This window comes from Schistocerca piceifrons, chromosome 6 (assembly GCF_021461385.2).
Source record: "Schistocerca piceifrons isolate TAMUIC-IGC-003096 chromosome 6, iqSchPice1.1, whole genome shotgun sequence".
In the NCBI taxonomy this organism is placed as follows: domain Eukaryota; kingdom Metazoa; phylum Arthropoda; class Insecta; order Orthoptera; family Acrididae; genus Schistocerca; species Schistocerca piceifrons.
Window position 1 is genome coordinate 581,979,438 of NC_060143.1, and position 20,056 is coordinate 581,999,493.

General features: G+C 38.8%; 1 protein-coding gene across 2 annotated transcripts in view; it reads left to right on the top strand.

Annotated features, from left to right (window-relative positions):
• The window catches only part of LOC124803052, a 594,138-nt gene extending 583,143 nt beyond the window's left edge, over positions 1–10,995 (top strand). For both annotated transcript variants that reach the window (XM_047264177.1, XM_047264178.1), the window contains one exon: positions 10,671–10,995. In XM_047264177.1, the coding sequence (XP_047120133.1) occupies positions 10,671–10,826 (156 nt within the window). In that variant the 3' untranslated portion in view covers positions 10,827–10,995. The remainder of the gene's footprint in view (positions 1–10,670) is intronic.
• The last annotated feature ends 9,061 nt before the right edge of the window (positions 10,996–20,056 follow it).

Here is a 20,056-nt window from a genome sequence, read left to right on the forward strand (position 1 = left end):
CATGCATTTATGGTAAGTGAAATGCATACTTTCATTTACCTTTGGAACATGTGACTTAAGGTTTCAATTTTTTGGTTATGTCTACATTTAATTTTATGGTGTTATTATCTCAACTACCATACTCACATAATGTAAAGCACACTTGAGCTGTGTATTTATTTACTGACTACTTAGTTAGAAACGTAAAGTATGCAACTAAAATATGATATAGAAATTATTTTTCCTGTGCTTGTTTCCGATTTCAGATTGGAGCCATATAATTACATTTCTTTAATGATTTTTGGTGCTTCATTTTGAGTCTGGACCTCTACTTTGATTCATTTAGGAGTCGCATTTTCACTTAAACACTTTTTGTTGATGTTGATGCTGATGCTTGATGGTTGAACTTTCGAACAGTATTTAAAGCTCTTAATACCTGGCTATATTGTACTCAGTACCATATAGTTATAAAGGACATTTCGATTCTTGGTACAGCTAAACTCATACTTTGCTGACATGAACCTCTACACAAAAATACCTGTCAAGGAAACAGTAGAACTAATGAACAATAACATGCTTAAGTATAAAAATTTCACTTCACCAGAAATATGAGTTCTTTGATTGGTTGACACTAGTACTTTCATGTACGCACATTTCTTTTAAAAGTGAAATGTATCAGCAGTAAGGTGGCCTATCCATGGCCCACTGCCTCTCCAGTTTTCTTGTTGACACTTCCATTAACAACACAGGACGTACATTATTGAATGAAATCACCTTGATAGTTAACAAAGTAGTTTATTATGAGAGAAGTGATGTTGACATACAATATTATTAGAAGATGCCACATAAAAAATTGATAAACTTTGGGAGAAAGTGGACAAAAATCAGATGAATGTCATCATCACTATTGAATAATAGACACTGAAAGATTTAAATGTTCTTGAAATCTCCATAAGTAGCTTCAACAACAGATACAAATATGAGGTACAAAGGAAAGCAACATAAACACATGCAACAATCAATAAAACCCGGGGCCACATAGATAAGCACAGCATGGCATTATACAGAAACAGTGCTCATGAAAGTGCAAAATATTTGTTTAAAAAAAGCGAGTAAACTTATGAACTTCACATCATTCAGTCATTTACGACAATGGCCACAAATGAAATAAATAGTAAAATGCATCCCCATCTAACCACCCAGAGCCGGCCGGGGTGGCCAAGCACTTTAAGGCGCTACAGTCTGGAACCGCACGACTGCTACGGTCGCAGATTCGAATCCTGCCTCGGGCATGGATGTGTGTGATGTCCTTAGGTTAGTTAGGTTTAAGTAGTTCTAAGTTCTAGGGGACTGATGACCACAGATGTTAAGTCCCATAGTGCTCAGAGCCTTTACATCTGAAGATTGAAATGTGTATTATGGCAACCGAAGATGGGCAAAAACCTGAAAAGATTATTGCTATAAATAGAAATAGATAATAAAATGGTTCATTATCATATCTGTTAAAATAATCTAACTGCAGGAAATTAAAAAAAAAAGCATTCTTCTAAGATTTTTAACGGAGGAACGATTTTCTACCTAATGAAATACAAGAGTCTCTATAAATATTAATGTGTCTGCTCTACAATAACGTTCTTCTACACTTCGGCTACTCTTTTCATGCACTTCATATATAAGTGAATACTGAGTATGATTCATGCTAAAGAAAAGCAAACATCTCGCAGAAACGAACAAAATTCGCTATATACTTACCAAATTTCTTCCACTTTTCCTAAACTGTTATGAAAAGTACTCAATCCTCCCCCCACTAGTCTACATAAAAATAAATATTAGCTCTTGTTGTTGAAAACCCTTCTGCTTCAGGCTACTTCACAATAATCCTTCCACACTAAATATAAGATTACACCAAATTTAGCTCACAATTGAAGAAGTACAGTAGTGTTGGTAGCAACTGAGAGTTTTATACCCAGTTAACTGTTAGCAAATAGAACAGATTTCCTATGTTACAGAAAACAGGTCAGGACACAGTTGCAGAAGCAACAAGGAAGCCATGGCATACTCTGAGATGGCAGAATCTCTAAGACTGGTGACAGTTTACTGGTTCTCGAAACTCTTTACGGATTTCAATGCAAAAATGCATCCACTTTGTGACTGTGGTGTCACCGCAAGACACCACACTTGCTAGATGGTAGCCTTTAAGTCGGCCGCGGTCCGTTAGTATACGTCGGACCCGCGTGTCGCCACTATCAGTGATTGCAGACCGAGCGCCGCACACGGCAGGTCTAGAGACACTCCCTCGCACTCGCCCCAGTTGTACATCCGACTTTGCTAGCGATGGTTCGCTGTATACATACGCTTTCATTTGCCGAGACGACAGTTTAGCATAGCCTTCAGCTACGTCATTTGCTACGACCTAGCAAGGCGCCATATTCAGTTACTATTCTGAACAGATAATATTGTGAATCATGTACCGTCAAGAGCGATGTTCATCATAAATGGATTAAAGTTAAGTATCCAACTAATTACGTCTGCTTTCTGAATTCTCATTCCTTGTCATGTTCCAGACCTTACGCCAGTACAGTTCTTCCCTCCTCACGCCAGCCTGCGTGAGCTAAAGCGCTTGCATTTCTGCCTCCCTTCGTAACATGGTGTTGGCTCTTCTGCCAACACTTCAGTGACAGCAGTGCTAATGTTGGTGATGATAGTGACACTAACACCGTTTTCCGAAATTATTTCGCCAAAGAAGATGCAGTCAGTATTACAGACTTCGAATCAAGAGTAACCACCAACAAGAGTAATTTTCAAGTAGATGCCCTCACTATAGCAAAGTAACCTCAGTCGACTAGTGAAGGATGGTGTCCTGGTTCAGACTGTGTTCAAAAGAAACTACTTTCGGAGCATACTGATGAAATAGCTCTATTTTTAGTAATCATACGCAACCAGCCACCTGTTGTAAAATCCGTACATGAAAACTGGATACCTTTCGTAACGTATTCTGTCTTCAAACTTCATGCATTACATCAACGAAAACGATCTATTGACGGAAAGTCATCACGGTTTCAGAAAACATTGTTCTCGTGAAACACAACTGACTCTTTATTCACAGGGGTTGTGAGAGGTATCGAAAGAGGATCTCACATTGATTCGATATTTTTAGATACCTAGCAGGCTTTTTACATTGTTTCTTAGAGGTGTCTTCCAATCAAACTGTGTAACGACGGAATGTGAGCTCTGCTTTGCCACTGGATTCGTAATTTCGTATCAGAAAGATTGCAGTTCAAATTAACTGATGGAAAGTAATCTAGTGAAACAAAAATTATGTCAGAATTCCCCATGAATGAGTTATGTAAGCTTTGCTATTTCCAGTCTGTAAAACCGGTTTAGCAAACAACTTGGGCAATCCTCTATGATTGTTTGCATATGATGCTGTGATTTTCCACCTAGTATCGTAATATTATTGCAAAATAGAGGAAACCATGTCACAGATATGATATGGAAGTTGGGGTGCAATCACAAAAACAAAGGCGCTTTTCGTTACAGTAAAATCTTTTCATAATGTATCAATAATCAAAATTCTCCTTCACTCTTTTGTTGACTTTCACGTGCATAGGCAAAAATGACCTCCATAATAAAACAAGAGAATTCAGACTTGAAGCAGAAAGATTTGCATGTTAATTTTTTCCATGTGCAATCCGAAACTGGTATAGTAGACATAATTTGTAAAAGGATTCTATGAATTCCCAACCATACACTTAAGTCCAGATTAGAAAGTTATTATGTAAATGTTATACATTCTGCCTCTCTTCTGTAACAATCAACAAACAATTTCTCAATCTAGTCTGTATAGTCCAATTTAATCAATCCTTCCTCTTTAACTCCTACATAATCATTAGGAGAACTATTTACCTCATCTTTCATTTGATCCACATCATATACATTGTGGTCTCCAGTATGAGGTACAACATCATTTACCTCACCATGCTGTACTGTTTTATTGTTTGACACATCTATTCCAATACATGTTAGATTTCTCTACTCCATTTCAATCATAATTTCATCTCCACCTCTCTTTCCTCAAAATACTGCCACTTAGTTTCAAAACTGGCTACTCTGTCTCTTACATCAATTATTTTATTTGGTAATTTGTCTATTTTTCATCTAACATTGTGTTTTGTCTTTTTAATTCAGCAGTCTGATTATTTGCCTTGCCCCCTAGTCCATATTTGTCACTCAACTCGTCTCTGAACACTTTGTTTGATTCTCATTATTCGTATTTTAACATTTTGCTTATATTTCATTATGGTTTTAACTAGTGCAAAATTTATTCCTGAATATGAGATTCCTACATATAGAACTAAGCTTAAATTATCTCCAACGCCTAATTTTCCCAAGTGTAGTCCACATTTTACTTAATTTCACATTGAGATTGATCAGAGTTCACAATACCAAAAACATATCACACAGAATAATTTTCAGTGCCAGCATCATTCAACATCACACAGATAAAATAAGGAAAATAAGTACAATTATAAATACTTTTTAGGCAGTTCAAATGCTCCTACTCTTCCAACATTCAGACTGAGACAAGAAATCTGTACTACAGTATCTGAGTGCCTGGACAATGTTGGCAATGAATTATTTACAAGCTCACACGGTTTTACAATATTTGAATTATTGTAAATATTTCGTTTCAATTTCATTATGACTTGGATATTTGGTCTAAAACTCTCTCACATATGTTTTACATTTAATAATTTCGTTATATTCCATAATAATTATGCATATTTTTACATAATTTATGAATATATTAAAAATCACAATTTTAAAATCTTTTGTTATCAATTATATCATATGTTACATATCATTTTTGCCATGGCATAAGTAATAATTATAATAATTATGGTTCTTCATACCATAAATATGAATGTCATTGCTTTTGGTATAACAAAGCTGATATTTCCTTGGTAATTATCTCTCTAAAACCTATCAGCACATTTTAAAATATTTTCCATCCATTTCCAAAATATATGTCAGTGTAACCATTTGGAGTTTTCCTGTCATTATACTACATAACAGAATTGAAATTCATCAGACTAAGAATATCTACTAATAATTTAATTTTTTAAAAGGTTATAACTTATCTCACACACAGAAAAAATTCCTGATTTGGTGAATAGTGCTGAAATCCAACTTATTTATAGAACAGGAGTTAAAGAAGTACCATCAAACTCCACCTACCTTCATCCTTGGCAGCAATATACAAAAATTTAGGAAATATAATAGATAACCAACTTCCAGCCACAAATAATATATTTTGTCACAGTATGGCCTTCTAAATGGTTTCAGTGCTAAGGCTATTCACATGTATGGTGAAAATTATGCCATTAATTATACAGTTTACAGTATTTCTGTAATTGGTGTAAGGCATTTTACTATGTAAATTTTAACAGTCTTGTACGTCTACTGGAGCATTATGGCACCATAAAATATAATGGGACAAGTGCTTTCCATAGCAAGAAGAGAATGGTGTCACTAAGAAAAAGTGCTGTTCGAAGCTATCAGTCTTCACCTTACTGGGAGCTATGTAATATTTTTGTCTGTCAGGTAAATTACCGCACTTTAAACACAATAATCACAAGAAATAAGAACGCTAACGTGTTTTGGAGTAATATTCGTTAGCTTAATCGGTATTTCAATAATTCTACATGATTTTTCAACGATTTCATGCTGGAGTCCCTGTGCATTCTTCATTTCTCATAATAAGCGACGTAATTGATTTCCACTTTCTCCAGCAGTAGCAATAAAAGTTTCCTTACAGCCTTCCAGCAAAATTTGGTTAATTGTTTCGAACCTCCATAACATTTTCACGTTTCCATTGAGATGAGTCGCCATATGCTCTACATTTCTATATCTGTGCATCTTACTTCACAGACCATATATGAAGACCGTCTGAGATTATCAGTACTATTTCTGCTTGGTATAATTTAATTAAGGACTGAATAAGGCTTGTGGAAAAGCAATACGTTCAAAACTGAGGCTATCTGAATTATAGACTTCTTGCTACATATCCACAGTAATAATTTATAAATGTATGTGTAGCAACTGCACACGATTCATTGAAAATCCTTTTGTTTGGCATCTCGTTTTTGCTCTATTAGTTTTTGTACATCACGATCTGAGATATAATGGTGTTGATCTCCAAGTATTAGCTAAGGAAGTCTAATATTGTAGCCCCATATCATTGTTGTCAAAATTACATTTGCTTACAGTAACATTATTTTCCCAGGAAAATCATTGAAATTGTAATATCAAACTCTATACAGAAACCTGAGTTGGATTTTTTTAATAGAGTTCAGCATTCAGTTCACTTAGGAGATGAAAATCCGGCGGTAAAGCACGTAATTTCTTAATATATGATGATTTTTATGACTAGTAATTTCAGAGCAATTATCAGTTGTCAGAGCAATTATCAGTTAACTTTTAGTCTACTGTTTGTTATTCTCATTCCTTCGATACACGTTAACTGATTTCGTCTGTTATAGCTCCATTACTGTTCCCAATAAGTAATGTTTGAAGATTCGCGTGGGTGATGTAGACACCTTTATAATGAAGAACTGACCACTAGACGTTACTACAGGAGGATCCATCAGGAAGTACAGAGGCGGGAAGTATTGAACTACCAGCAGAGAAGCAGCAACGGCAAAATAGTTCGGTCAGGAGAGCTCGCGGACATCGAGTGTGCCACCCAGCGAAGAAACCCATCACAGACACTTCAACCCTTCTGAAGTGGCCCACGTCTACTGTAGGTAATATAATTATGAAATGGAAACTCGAAGGAAGGACCACATCCAAGCCAAATCTAGGGACATCCCGTACAGTGACAGAAAGGGACTGGTGACAAATGTGGAGGGTGGTTGTAAAAAATTGCTTGAAATTAGTTGAAGGAATCACTCGTCAATTCTAAACTTCTACCAGCAGGCTAGCTACCACAATGAGTGTCCGCAGGGAGTTGAGGAGTATGGGATATGTCAGAGTGGCTCCTCATGTGCACACGTAGCTTTAGTCAATCGTAAATAAAGCTCGGCGTGGTGTTAACAGTAGAGCCACTGGACAGTGGACGACTGGGAATGATTCAACTGGAATGATGAATCACACTACATCCTGTGGCTACCCAATGAAAAAGTTACCGTTGCGGTGACTGCCTGGAGATCATCACCTTCCATAATGCGTGGTGTCGACGGCGGACGTGGGTTACTCTGTGGGGATGTTTTTTGTCGTTAGGAAGTAGTGCCCTTACTGCAGTTAACAAAACGCCTATTCCGGAAGGTTACAAACACATTAAACACCTCTGTGTACTGTGTACAGCAGAGGATCAGTTCAGAGACGATGACTGTATTGGCACAGAAGCGCACTCCGTTATAAGGAGTCAGTCGTATGGCACTGATGTCTGGACAATAACATTGCTGAAGTGGAGCAGCCTGTTCAGAGTAGCGACATGAACACAACACCTTCGGGATAAGTCGACTTCGTTCCAGACCCCACCGCCCAACAGCACTACTTTCCATATTATATCATCTGCGGAAAAGGTAGTTTACAAAAATCTCGTCATCGTTGAATGCTTTCCGTAGAGGATTATCTGAAAAGAGAGACAATCGAGGAAAACTAATGCATTTCATCTCCAGTGCGGTTAATAAGCGCGAGAAGATCATGTAAATGCTCATCGGGATACACTAACAGACGCAATGAGACAGGTGCCAGCTTCCCCTTCAAGAAGAGTCTGCCAACATATTGCTTCCTCGTACACATGCCTCCCAAAGTGACCATGATGAGCAATCAGTGAAATCTGAACTGATGTGGTGGCATACCATTCAGTAATGGATCAGGAGAGGGGAATTAGGATAGTGAAACCCAAAGTTTCGTTCATAATACACCATAAGAAGACTGGTAGGTTGTAGATATGGTAGGAGAACTTCTTGGATTCGAATATTAGTGACAGCTGTTCTGTTCTCACGTACGGAATTTCATGTGACAAAAATATAGCGAAATGAAATAATCTTGCCTTTTGTTTATTGAAAACTGTGTTGACAAAATACACTTGTTCATTTATATAGCGCAGCTACTTATCAAAATTGCCATTAATGTTAGGGTTCAAGTATCATGTAGACTGCATCTTCTCTTGTTATGTAAAAACTATCTCCTTGACCTATATACACAGTTATTTTGTAGCATCTTCCAACAAAATAGGAGAACCATAATATAGTTGGTGAGCCCATGTGACCTGTATAATGTAATGTCATCTTTTCTTAAAATTAAGTTAGCATCCATAAAGCACAAAAGTTTTTGAACAATAGAAGCACACATTTTCAAAATGTCTGGTAACCGGCTCAACTTATATGTTTCTGCATAATGTACACTGATGAGCCAGAACGTTTTGAGATCGAATGTTGCCTGTTTGCGTTGCTGGCAGATGATTCCATTAGGGAAGCATATATAAGTGGAGCCGAATAGCGAATCGTTCTAACGACTATACAGGCCGCAGACCACGTAATCCACTGACATAAACGACTTTAACAATCGACAGATAGGGCCCAGCACCTGTACCTCGGTAATGATTAGTCTCATTGGCTGCTCGCATGCTACAGTAGTGAGAGGGCAGTGAAACCATTAGTGGGAGTCGGGACATTGTATGTCCACGCCTGATCATAGAACATGGAAATTGCCCACTCAACGAATCAGGATAAGCAGCAACCTATGGCATATCTGATGACTCAGATAATGTTGATGCAAGCACAAGTGTTTTGGAGCACACCATTCAGCGCACATGTTAAATATGGGACTCCAAAGCACATGATCTTCACGTGTTGCCACAGTGATTCAATGACATCCTCCTCAGCTTTCGGGAGAGGCCTCTTCTACCAATGTCAAGTGGTTGACTGTCACGAGGGTATTTTTTATGTATTGTTATTTAATCCCCCCAGACCCGTATGGGTGGGGATGGGCTGTCAGTGGTACAAAACTCCACTCTCCAACCAAGCAAATTAAAAAACGTATTCAAAGAGGAATCAAAATTTATAGTTGTTGTTGTATTTTAAACTAAAAATCAAAGACAGACAGCGAAAAACGAAATTATATACATTTTAAAACATATCACAGAAAGGTGAAATTTATCTGATAAAAACATTGAAGCACTGAATTTTCACTTAAAATACAAGGGACCTGCACTGGGTAAGAACTATTGTCAGAGGAGAGAATATGATCCATACGGTTGAGGGGTATAGGTAAAGAAGTAGGGGCTGTTAGGGAGGGGAAACTATGGAGAGAGTAGGTTGGACACGAGATAGACAGGGGGAATACATATAAGTGGGAAGACAGAGGGTGAGGAGTAATGTAGTGTGTCAGGAGGGTAGTGATTACAAGAGGAAAGGGACAGGGCTGGATGGAGAAAAAAAAGGAGAGAGGTGCCTTGATGTGGATTCGGATAGGTGGGGAAGTGTTAAAGTTGGTAGGAGGGACAAATATCGGGGGACAGCTCATTATCTGGGAGAAGGTGTTGGTTGAAGCTGCGTTGAGCTAGAGCCTGGCCTGTATTAGTTGTAGGGATGGAGGGATGTTTTTGTGAAGACGTGGCAGCATACCACAGTTGATCAGGTGGTGGACAAGGGGTTATTGGAATCTAGTTTACAGATGGTATAGGCGATGTGAAGGCGTCCAATGTGAGCGAGAAGGGGGTTCCTTTGGATGTCGCTGTCATGCCTATACAGCTGCAATGAAGCCCATGACGTCACTGTGCGTCTATATAAGCATGGCAGCAACAACCAGACAATAGTCAACTACTTCACAATGGCAGACGAGATCTCTACTGAAAGCTCTTGGGCCGGTAACCACTTGATGCAGTTTGAAACCTGAGACTATTTTATCCATGGGCGGATAATTACACCAACAGTTGACATATTGTGAGACATAAGTGATACCAAATACCTCTGAAAACTTACCAGTAACTTGTCGAATCCATGGCATGCAAAAATGCTGCAGTAATATGTTCCGAAGACAGAAAAATGCGCTGTGAAGGAAATGTTCTATAAATTAAACACAGTAAAGAATACATTACATTTGAAAAATCTGAAAATTTAATGAGTCCAAAGTGGATATTTTATAGTTTAAACTTTTGCTTCCTCAATGTATCATACAATCAAGGAGAACCCTGTCAATCTTAGGTTAACCTGTTTTGCCTCTCAATAATGTCATGAGAGGTAGACATTATATATGAAGGGCTTATTTCAATAGTGGTACAAGTCCATTACCTCCACTTTCTGCCTATACTGCTTCCGACATTAATGATCCAAACAAACAGAAAGAAAGGTTCATCTCTAGCAAGAAGCCATATGCTTGAATATTTCTGGTATCCCAACTGCAGATTTTTAGCGTTCATTTAACTTTAGAACTCTGTTTCTGAAAATGTACAAAATTGGACTTGTACCACTATTGAAATAAGCCCTTCATATGTTACAAACCGTAGGACAAGGAAATAAGGGATTCAGGATTATTTCAAATTATTAATTTAAACGTTTGTTTCTCTTCTTGCATTTTTGCACCATTGATACATCTTTTGGTGCTCTACAGACAAGAATGGTAAGTGTCTACAAACTATTTCAACTCTGAAATAAAGTGAAATAATCTTATATAAATTTCAGGAGGAGGTGGAGAACCAATCTGTTGTCACATTCCATTTAAAGGAAATGGGATTTGTATCAACAGAGATTGAGTCCCAGAAATATGCACTTATCTTGATTCAGGACTACATGGGAAACCAAAGCATGGACGTTTTTATAACAGAGGAAACAGGTTGATGAATTTGGCATCAGTGTCATAACACAAATACTTACTTGTGCAGTGACTATATAGCTGTAACAATAGAATCTCTAAGCATCTTTAATATGTGAGTTCAAATAAGATTTAAATAATTATTCAATTATATTGTATGATTATTTCAGTAAAATAAAAATTATAAGGAAGTTATTATTTTCTCGTTAATTTATCTTTCCCTCCCGATGTCTATATTGCACACAGCATTCTTTGAGTGACTATCAATGGACATGGCTACTACAAAAACAGACTGCCAACATAATAATGATATACATAATAGGACAGATGAATTTATCATCAAGAATGTCAGTTTGTTAAATTACAAAACTAAAGATCATACAACAAACAGATTTCATTTCTCAACAACATACTTAGCATAGTACCAAAGGAAGGGCTTCTGGCCACCCTCTCCGACTAATATTACTCAATCCATAATAACACACTGACCCTATTGTGATACTCTGCTTGTTATGTGACTAATAATCGAATTAAAATTTAAAGCAGAATTATGAAACTCAAGGAACAAATAACTTTTACAGAAGCACATTACGAAGTTGTAAATTTTAACAAGGCAGAACAAACTTATAAGTTGTAACTATAAGCACTCATCTCTTTTTTCCTCCACTAAAATTTGGGGTGTCTAATCTGTTGTTCGCTGCCTGGAATAATCTTGATGTAAGATTGGTTCTCAAAATACTGTAGACGACACCAGATTCTTGAGTCACCTTATTTTGTTGTTCACTGCAGTCACTTCTGTTTTCACTATTTTTAAAATACATTACAAAAATACAAGTTATTCTGATGTGGAGCACAACCAGATTCTGACCCACGTACGACAACCAGTAGACTATCTAACGGATCCACTCGTTGGCAGTGCCACCATCTATAAATACATGACAACAACCACTGTATTTCGTTAAATGTTGATTTTACAGTTCTTAAATAAATATTCATCAACTTGTCGCAAACATATCTGCAATTTTATACATAGGTTCCGTTTCCTGTTTAATAAAGCTTTGCATTCATAAAATCGGATTTAAGTTCATGATGAACTATATTGATTATAAAGATTTTATTATTTTTTTATTAAATTCATATACTTTATTCCTATCAATGAAACGACTTCCAGCAATAAGCTACATACAAAAATTTGTATCTGGTTTTTAAATAAATAGTTCATTAGCAATGGAAACAGCTATGTTTAGACTTTGTTTATGAGCCATCTTCCGAGCTCATGCTTACGAACTACACATTCTAATGGAATTCTTACTGTTGGCAAACATGTGATTGATGTTTCAAAACTATACAAATTCATCTACTAGAAAGTTTTGTTGCACAGTTTATTACATCCAACCTGGTCTGCCACATTTATGTAAGACATACTGCAAGTGTACAAGGGATAAAACAAGGTGCCACATGAAAATTTATGTGTGTAATAAAGCAACAAGAAAATGATTGTTACAATACATTCTGTAGGACATTTGTGCTTATAAAATATGAAAATATACGTGTGCAGAAAAGTAATAAACAGAATATTTGTCAGAATACATTTTGTAAGAATATATTTTTGTGCTTACACCTCATTATATCTAACAGACTTTGTCTAATGGATATGAAAAATTTTAAACTTCCATTAGCTTTATTAAATAACACACAGGGTGACGAAAGTCGTGGGGCAGCGATGAGCACATATACAGGTGGCAGTAGTATGGTGTACACAAAGTATAAAAGTGCACTGCATTGGCCAAGCTGTCATTTGCACTCAGGTGATTAATGTGAAAAGGTTTCTGATATGCTCATGGTCGGATGACGGGAATTAACAGACTTTGAATTCAGTATAGTAGTTTAAGCTAGATGCATGGGACATTTCAGTTCGGAAACCATTTGGAAACTTAATATTCCGAGATTCATAATGTCAAGAGCGTGCCAAGAATACAGTGGCCGACGACCTTCACTTAATGACTGAGAGCAGCGGCGTTTGTGTGGAGTTGTCAGTGCTAACAACACTGCAAGCAACACTGCATGAAATAACCGCAAAAATCAGTGATGAATGTTCGACAAACGTTTTCGTTAGGACAGTGTGGCGAAATTTGGCGTTAATGGGCTATGGCAGTAGACAACCGATGCGAGATCCTTTGTTAACTGCCGACATCGCCTGCAGAGTCTTTCCTGGGCTCGTGACTTATATGTGTTTGAGCCTAGGCGACTATAAAACCATGCTCTGGTTAGGTGAATCCTAGTTTCAGTTGGTAAGGGCTGATGGCAGTGTTCGAGTGTGGTGCAGACCTCACGAAGCCACGGACCCAAGTTGTCAACAAGACACTGTGCAAGCTGGTGGTGGCTCCATAATGGTGTGGGCTGTGTTGACATGGAATGGACTGTGTTCTCAGGATGTTCTGGTACCATCTGCAGCTATTTATGGACGTCAAGTTACCAAGCAACGATGGAATGTTTGTGGATAACGATGCTCCATGTCACTGTGCCACAACTGTACTTGCATAGTTTTAAGAATATTCTGGACAGTTCGAGTGAACGATTTGGACACCCGGATGACCTGACATGAATCCCATCAAACATGTATGGAACGTAACTGATAGGTAAAATCACGTACAAAGTCCTACACTGACAACAGTTTCGTAATTATGGATGGCTATAGAAGCTCAGTATTTGTGCTAGGGACTTCCAACCACTTATGTAGTCCATGGCATGTCAAGCTGCTGTACTACACTGGGCAGAAGGACGTCCGACATGATGTCACGAAGTATCCCATAAGTTTTGTCACCTCAGTGTATACTAGCAAAAATTGAAAATTGTTGGCAAACATCATAACAATTTAAGGAAAGTATTTCTACAACAAATGTATAGCATTTACATCCGAGGCATCAAAAAATTAACTTTATAGAAACCAGTTCAGCAATATTCTAATCATACTTTACATTTTAAGTATTGACCTATGAAGAAATCTATGATAATAAACACAAGATAGTTTGTACAAACACAAATTTAAGACTGTACTCATTACTCACACCATTCGTGCAATCTTTCACAATTATTAAAGCTGAAAATGTCAGTATTCCAATGTGCCATTTCTTTTCTGTAAAAGCTCTCTGCATTACATTTTTACGAAATTTCTCATTCGGAATATGTGATGTATCACATTACTTTAGTCTTCCTATTCAGTGGGAATTTTTTCTTCTTTTTTCAAAACAATAAACATCAGGTCTGTCATACCTGCCTATTTGGTGTCTTCAGTATTGCAGGAGCAAGTGTGTCTGCCATCTCGTATCAGTCCCTTGGCTGCCCATTTGAATCTGTCAGACCTCCTCAAAAGAACCACAGCCAGACTTCGACTTTTTTTCAAAGAAAATTCCACACTGGCTGTATGAATGAGTTTTATTAAATCTGTGAGCAGTTTCGCACCACTTATCGATGCATCCTCAGGCAATCTGTACAAAAAATAATATAATAGGAGCTAATATAAACTATTCGATCCCCTAATTCTGAGGTGTAAATTAAACTTTTAAATAGACAGTTTTTTTAATGAAACAAGAAAGTACTCACACACCCTATTTATAACATAGTAGCCACTCCCCACCATTCATGTCCAATATACCGTCATCTGGTGAAAGTGGTAGTTAAAATTTAAAAATCTATTTAAAAAATGTTTTTAAATGATTGGAGCGGCAATGACCTAGAAAATAAAAATACAATACGATGGCACTGCGTGAGCGCTTTCTGGGTTTCGGCCGGTCAGTCAGGCCGTGTCTGCTGCCGCTTGGCTCCTCTCAACTTGCACGATATGTTATGATATGTTTACATGGCCCTAATTCCGCTGTTTGTTCATGTTAATGTTCCGCTCTTCGTCATTCGTGTTTAGAGGAGTTTTATCAACAACGAATTTTATTTTTATTTTCTAGGTCATTGCTGCTCTCATCATTTAAAAGATTTTTTAAAAAAGGTTTTTAAATTTGAACTACCGCTTTCACCAGATGACGGCATATTGGACGTGAATGGTGGGCAGTGGCTACAGGGCAATGTTCAACGTTACTATGTTATAAATAGCATATGTGAATACTTTCTTGTTTCATTCAAAAAGCTGGCTATTTAAAAGTTTCTTTACACCTCAGAATTGGGGGATCGAATAGTTTATATGAGCTCTTATTACATTATTTTTTGCACAGATTGCCTCAGGATACACGGATAAGTGGTGCAAAACCGGTCGCAGAAAATCATTCATACAGCCAGTGCGGAATTTTCTTTGAAAAAAAGAACATGTTATACTGAAATAGCAACAAATCAGAATCAGTTACAAAAAAGGTAAAATAAGGCTCAAGTAGAAGAAAGACAATATGTTGCAGACAGGAGGCAATAAATGTCTGTTGTTTATGTGCAACATGCACAGCCTTCACGTAAATAGTCATAGTCAGCAGAAATAACTAATTACATGTCATGTCATAAATCCATACAACATCTAAAAAAGTCTAATATTTATCTTTCACACTAAGTTGCTAAAATTAAACAGAAAATATTTCTCTGTACGAAGCAGTGTTAGTAGACGGGATTGGTAAGACATATGAGAAAGCAGGAGATTGTGATTATGATTCTCACACATGAGTAAGCAAAATTCAAAGTATCCTGTAAACAAAGATGGGTAATATATAGAGAAAAATCTCGTTTCATATAAGTTATGAACTGTTGTAGAACTTAATGGTACAATCTAGAGTCTAGCATTCAGTGTACAATCCGAGCCGGCCGGTGTGGCCGTGCGGTTATAGGCGCTTCAGTCTGGAACTGCGTGACCGCTACGGTCGCAGGTTCGGATCCTGCCTCGGGCACGGATGTGTGTGATGTCCTTAGGTTAGTTAGGTTTAAGTAGTTCTAAGTTCTAGGGGACTGATGACCACAGATGTTAAGTCCCATAGTGCTCAGAGCCATTTGAACCATTTGAACAATTCGAACTGATTGCTTAGTCATAACTTTTCTGTTTCTTATCAGCTACCATCGTAGAACGCGTTGCTAATAAACTATCCCCCTTCTAGGATCAGATGTTGCTTTGCTGCTACTTCGAATACTTCCTTATTATAGGTGGTGTTTGACTGAAAGTACAAACAAAACTTGTAACGTAAATGAATACAGTTACTGTGATGACTTCTTTTATTTGAACAAAAGAAACTGACTGTCCAAGTTGCTCTCAACATTACAGTCTCAACACCACACAGTAAATAACTTTTTTCAGCTATCTTGCATGTTTGTAATGCGTATACGAGTATATTTCATTGGTTATCATGGTCATAGTGTTCCTGATCACAGTATCATTACACTACAGTCTTTCTCAATACACATGTATCAGTTGCCTCATCTTTGAACGCTGCTCCTCACTATCCAGCAGAACGAACTGGCGGATGAGATGAGACAAATATGCGGACGGGCCGCTCACGTAGGAATTCAGTCGGAGGCAACAGCACGTCGCCGTGGGCTCGTTGGTCGCCAGGAATGTCAAAGACAAAATAACGAAAGAGAACCAGGAGCCACACCCACGGCTCAGGCCCGTATGCGACGGGAGCCCGATAGCTCGGCCGATAGCGCGTAGTACACAAAGTACAAAATTTCTACACGACTCTGATGACACGAGACGAGCGTTACACAGCATTCAGGGATCGGTCGGCCATGAAATCTCGGAATACATAGAAAGTCAAGGGGTGCAAAATTATGAATATTTCTACTTAAAACATTTTCTCTTGGTACATAATTTTCAGTTTTACAAAGAGAAACCCAATTCCTAACATCGCAGGTCATAGATTGCTAGGTATGATAGGGTACTACCCGAGTCGTGGCCACTAGTTTAAAATGTGGACTGTTCATGTAATTGTATATGTAGCCTGTACAGAACTGGCACACGAGGGGCCATACTGGAGGCGACGGAGAACACGGAGAAAGACGGGTTGCTAACCATAAGTGCTGTGTCCAGCGACCTAGCTGTGCGAATCAATCTGTGGATTATATCTGCAGAGAGACTTCGGACCGTCGCACTCCCCCTTCCCACTTAGGGTCAGAGCAGGAGGGTGTGGCTCCGCAAAACATTTTGCCTGGGCCGGGCAACAGACCACTGCTAAGCTAGCCAGTTGGTGGAAAGTGGGAGGAGGAAGCCATTTAAGAGAGACTGCCGCAGCGTGAGCTTTCCTCCAAATGGTGGGATGGTCAGATAACTCCAACCATTCTCATGTTAGAGCGGTTGGTGCACGTGTGTAGTGGAGTCAGAACTGTAGCTCTCCTGACGCCAGGAAGTGACAGGGTTCTTTAGCCGGGCAGCAAAAACATATATTTCACGGGCATGACTATCTGGGCAACTTACAAGCCTTCTTTCAGAAACTGGAAATGATTGGGTTAGAAACATTAGATCTCTCCGTAAATGAGGGACTGTCGTCCCATCTAGGTAGAAGTTTTTTGCCGAAACATGGCCATGCTTACCTTGAGAACGACGCCTCCGTAGTCTAAAATCTTCTTTTTTTCGGACAAAAGAGACGTGGAGTCGCTGATTGGCTCCTCTCAGGATTTGTACTCTAATTTGCTAATTCGGGTGCCATACTGAGGCTTCGTGGAAAGTGAAATTTTTCTGTGGATACCTGGAAGGCTTAATAGCAGAGGACATGCGTAGTGTTGCTGCAAACTGCCGCAGTTACGGTGAATTCAGAGAGGCTTTCCTAAATACCTACTGGTCACGGGACACCGAAGAAAGGATTAAACAGGAGATTATGCTAGGGAAGGATTACGAAACATCGGGGCGCCGCAGTCCAGTAAATGTTTTCGAGACACTTGTCAACAAGAGGCGTTACCTGGACCAACCACGCAGTAATAAGGAGACAATGCGAGACTGTCACATGGAACTGCCATTGATGTACGAGGAACTGCTCATTGGCAAATGTAACGACACAACAGAGTCATTCAAGAGCGCTCTATAAGAGTTAGACTTGGTCAAGGAAGACAAAACGTGAGGGACCGAATGAAACATAAAGAACGGAATTCGCAAGGTGCATCTGGAGCATGTAATGAAGGGAAAAAGCAAACAGAAATAGGTCAACAAGAAATGAGTATCAAGGCAAAAGATTTAATAATGAGCCTCAGTAGCATGACGGAAGCAGTCGGGGACGTATGACGGTAACGGAAACAGCAGCAGCAGGGAAATGTAAATTCTAACCGATTCTTGCAGCCAGTCTGGAACTCAGCGCAAACAAGGAATAATGGAAAGATTTGTAGGCGAAGTCTGCAACGTGATCACCAGAATGACGTAGTGGAAATCAGACCATCTAACCCATCAGAGACCGCAGCAGAAATTTCTGTAGGAATTGACAGCCTGTCACTGCGCCCACAGCCTAAAGAAAGAATAAAACTTGTATCATTAAGGCAGTGTTACGTTCATTATATTCCGATTCATTTATATACTCGCTTAGTTTATCGTTCTTTATTGGATTGCACTTACACATTTTTGACGATTTAATATTGCAATTGACGGATAAGATCTTGTGCTGTGACATCTGATCAACGAGTCTGGCGTTCGTAGTTTTCTGTCCAGCATTTTAACTTTGATGATTTACGGCAAATTTATGGCGTACAGGTATTCTCTCATGTTTCACTGATAGAAATTTGTTTTGTGGATAGGAATGTGCCAATGTACGAAAACATCTAGGGTTTGTGAGAAAACTGGCTGGTTCGACCATCTCTGAGTGATGCTAAATGTTATTATCTTTACATAAAGAAAAATGTTGTCTTTCCAATAACCTCCATATCGTAAGCTACATCCTTAATTTTTTATTTATGAAATTAGTAAATTTACTCATGACACTTTTGTTGCCTATGTCTGTGGTCACTTTCAGAGCTCAAATTAATAGTCAGATTAACTAAATTAGTAAGACTGAGTCTTGAATTGCTGGTGTACCCATGTATCACCACAAAAAAAGGGTGGTTGGTTGGTTGGTTTGGGGAAGGAGACCAGACAGCGAGGTCATCGGTCTCATCGGATTAGGGAAGGACGGGGAAGGAAGTCGGCCGTGCCCTTTGAAAGGAACCATCCCGGCATTTGCCTGGAGCGATTTAGGGAAGTCACGGAAAACCTAAATCAGGATGGCCGGACGCGGGATTGAACCGTCGTCCTCCCGAATGTGAATCCAGTGTCTAACCACTGCGCCACCTCGCTCGATTAAAAAAAAGAAAAAAAAGGTGAATAGACAAGGGAGTATGTATTTAAGATTACAAAGATAATAACATATTTCTATTCATTCTTTTATATCTACAACGAGCTGACAAATCTTAAAAAGAAGACGAAAACACAAATTAGAAAACGCATGGTACTTGATTGGCCAATCATTCATTGGGGTGGGAAATATAAAAATTATCCCCTGAAATAATTCCTGATTTTGTTTACATAATTCCACTGTGAGGTCCAGTTCTACTCAAATGGAATTAACTACGACCAAGCACACCACAAACTAAGGTTCACCAGAGGACAGGGATCTATGGATATTATTTAACAACTCTACACAGGCGCAGCAACGCTCTCCCCTTTCACTTTGATTCATGATATGTCCGAGGTGACATGCAGTTCCTGTCGGTATGGTTGGAAACTGCCACTGGCTCGTAGTCCACCACAACTTGCAGACCACAAGTGCCACACACAGGGGAAAGACCTGCATTTCTCCACCAGGGGGGGACGACAAGACGAAGCAGCTAAAGAATCACCACCACTTTCCACCAAGCCTCAGCATGGGAGCCGAATTAGCAAAAAAACCATCTCCAATCGAACTATCCTCTATTCATTGAATCTCTCCTCTGGATTGTTCTGTTGGCCTGGTAGCCAATCGATTCACAGCAATGGGGTTCCCACGCTGGTGGGGGAGCAGATGTCTGCTTTGCATATCCTGAGAGGAGCCAATCGGCGACTCCAGATCGCTTTTGTCTGAAACAAAGAAGATTTTAGACTGCGGAGGCGTCGTTCTCAAGGTAAGCATGGCCATGTTTCAGCAAAAAACTTCTACCTAGATGGGGCCACAGTCCCTCATTTATGGAGAGATCTAATATTTCTAGACCGACGATTTCCAATTTCTGAAAGAAGGCTGTTAAGGTTCCCAGATAGTCACAACCGTGAAATATATATTTTCTTCTGGTCGCTAAAAGAACCTTGTCACGTCCTGGCGACAGGAGAGTTACAATTTTGACTCCA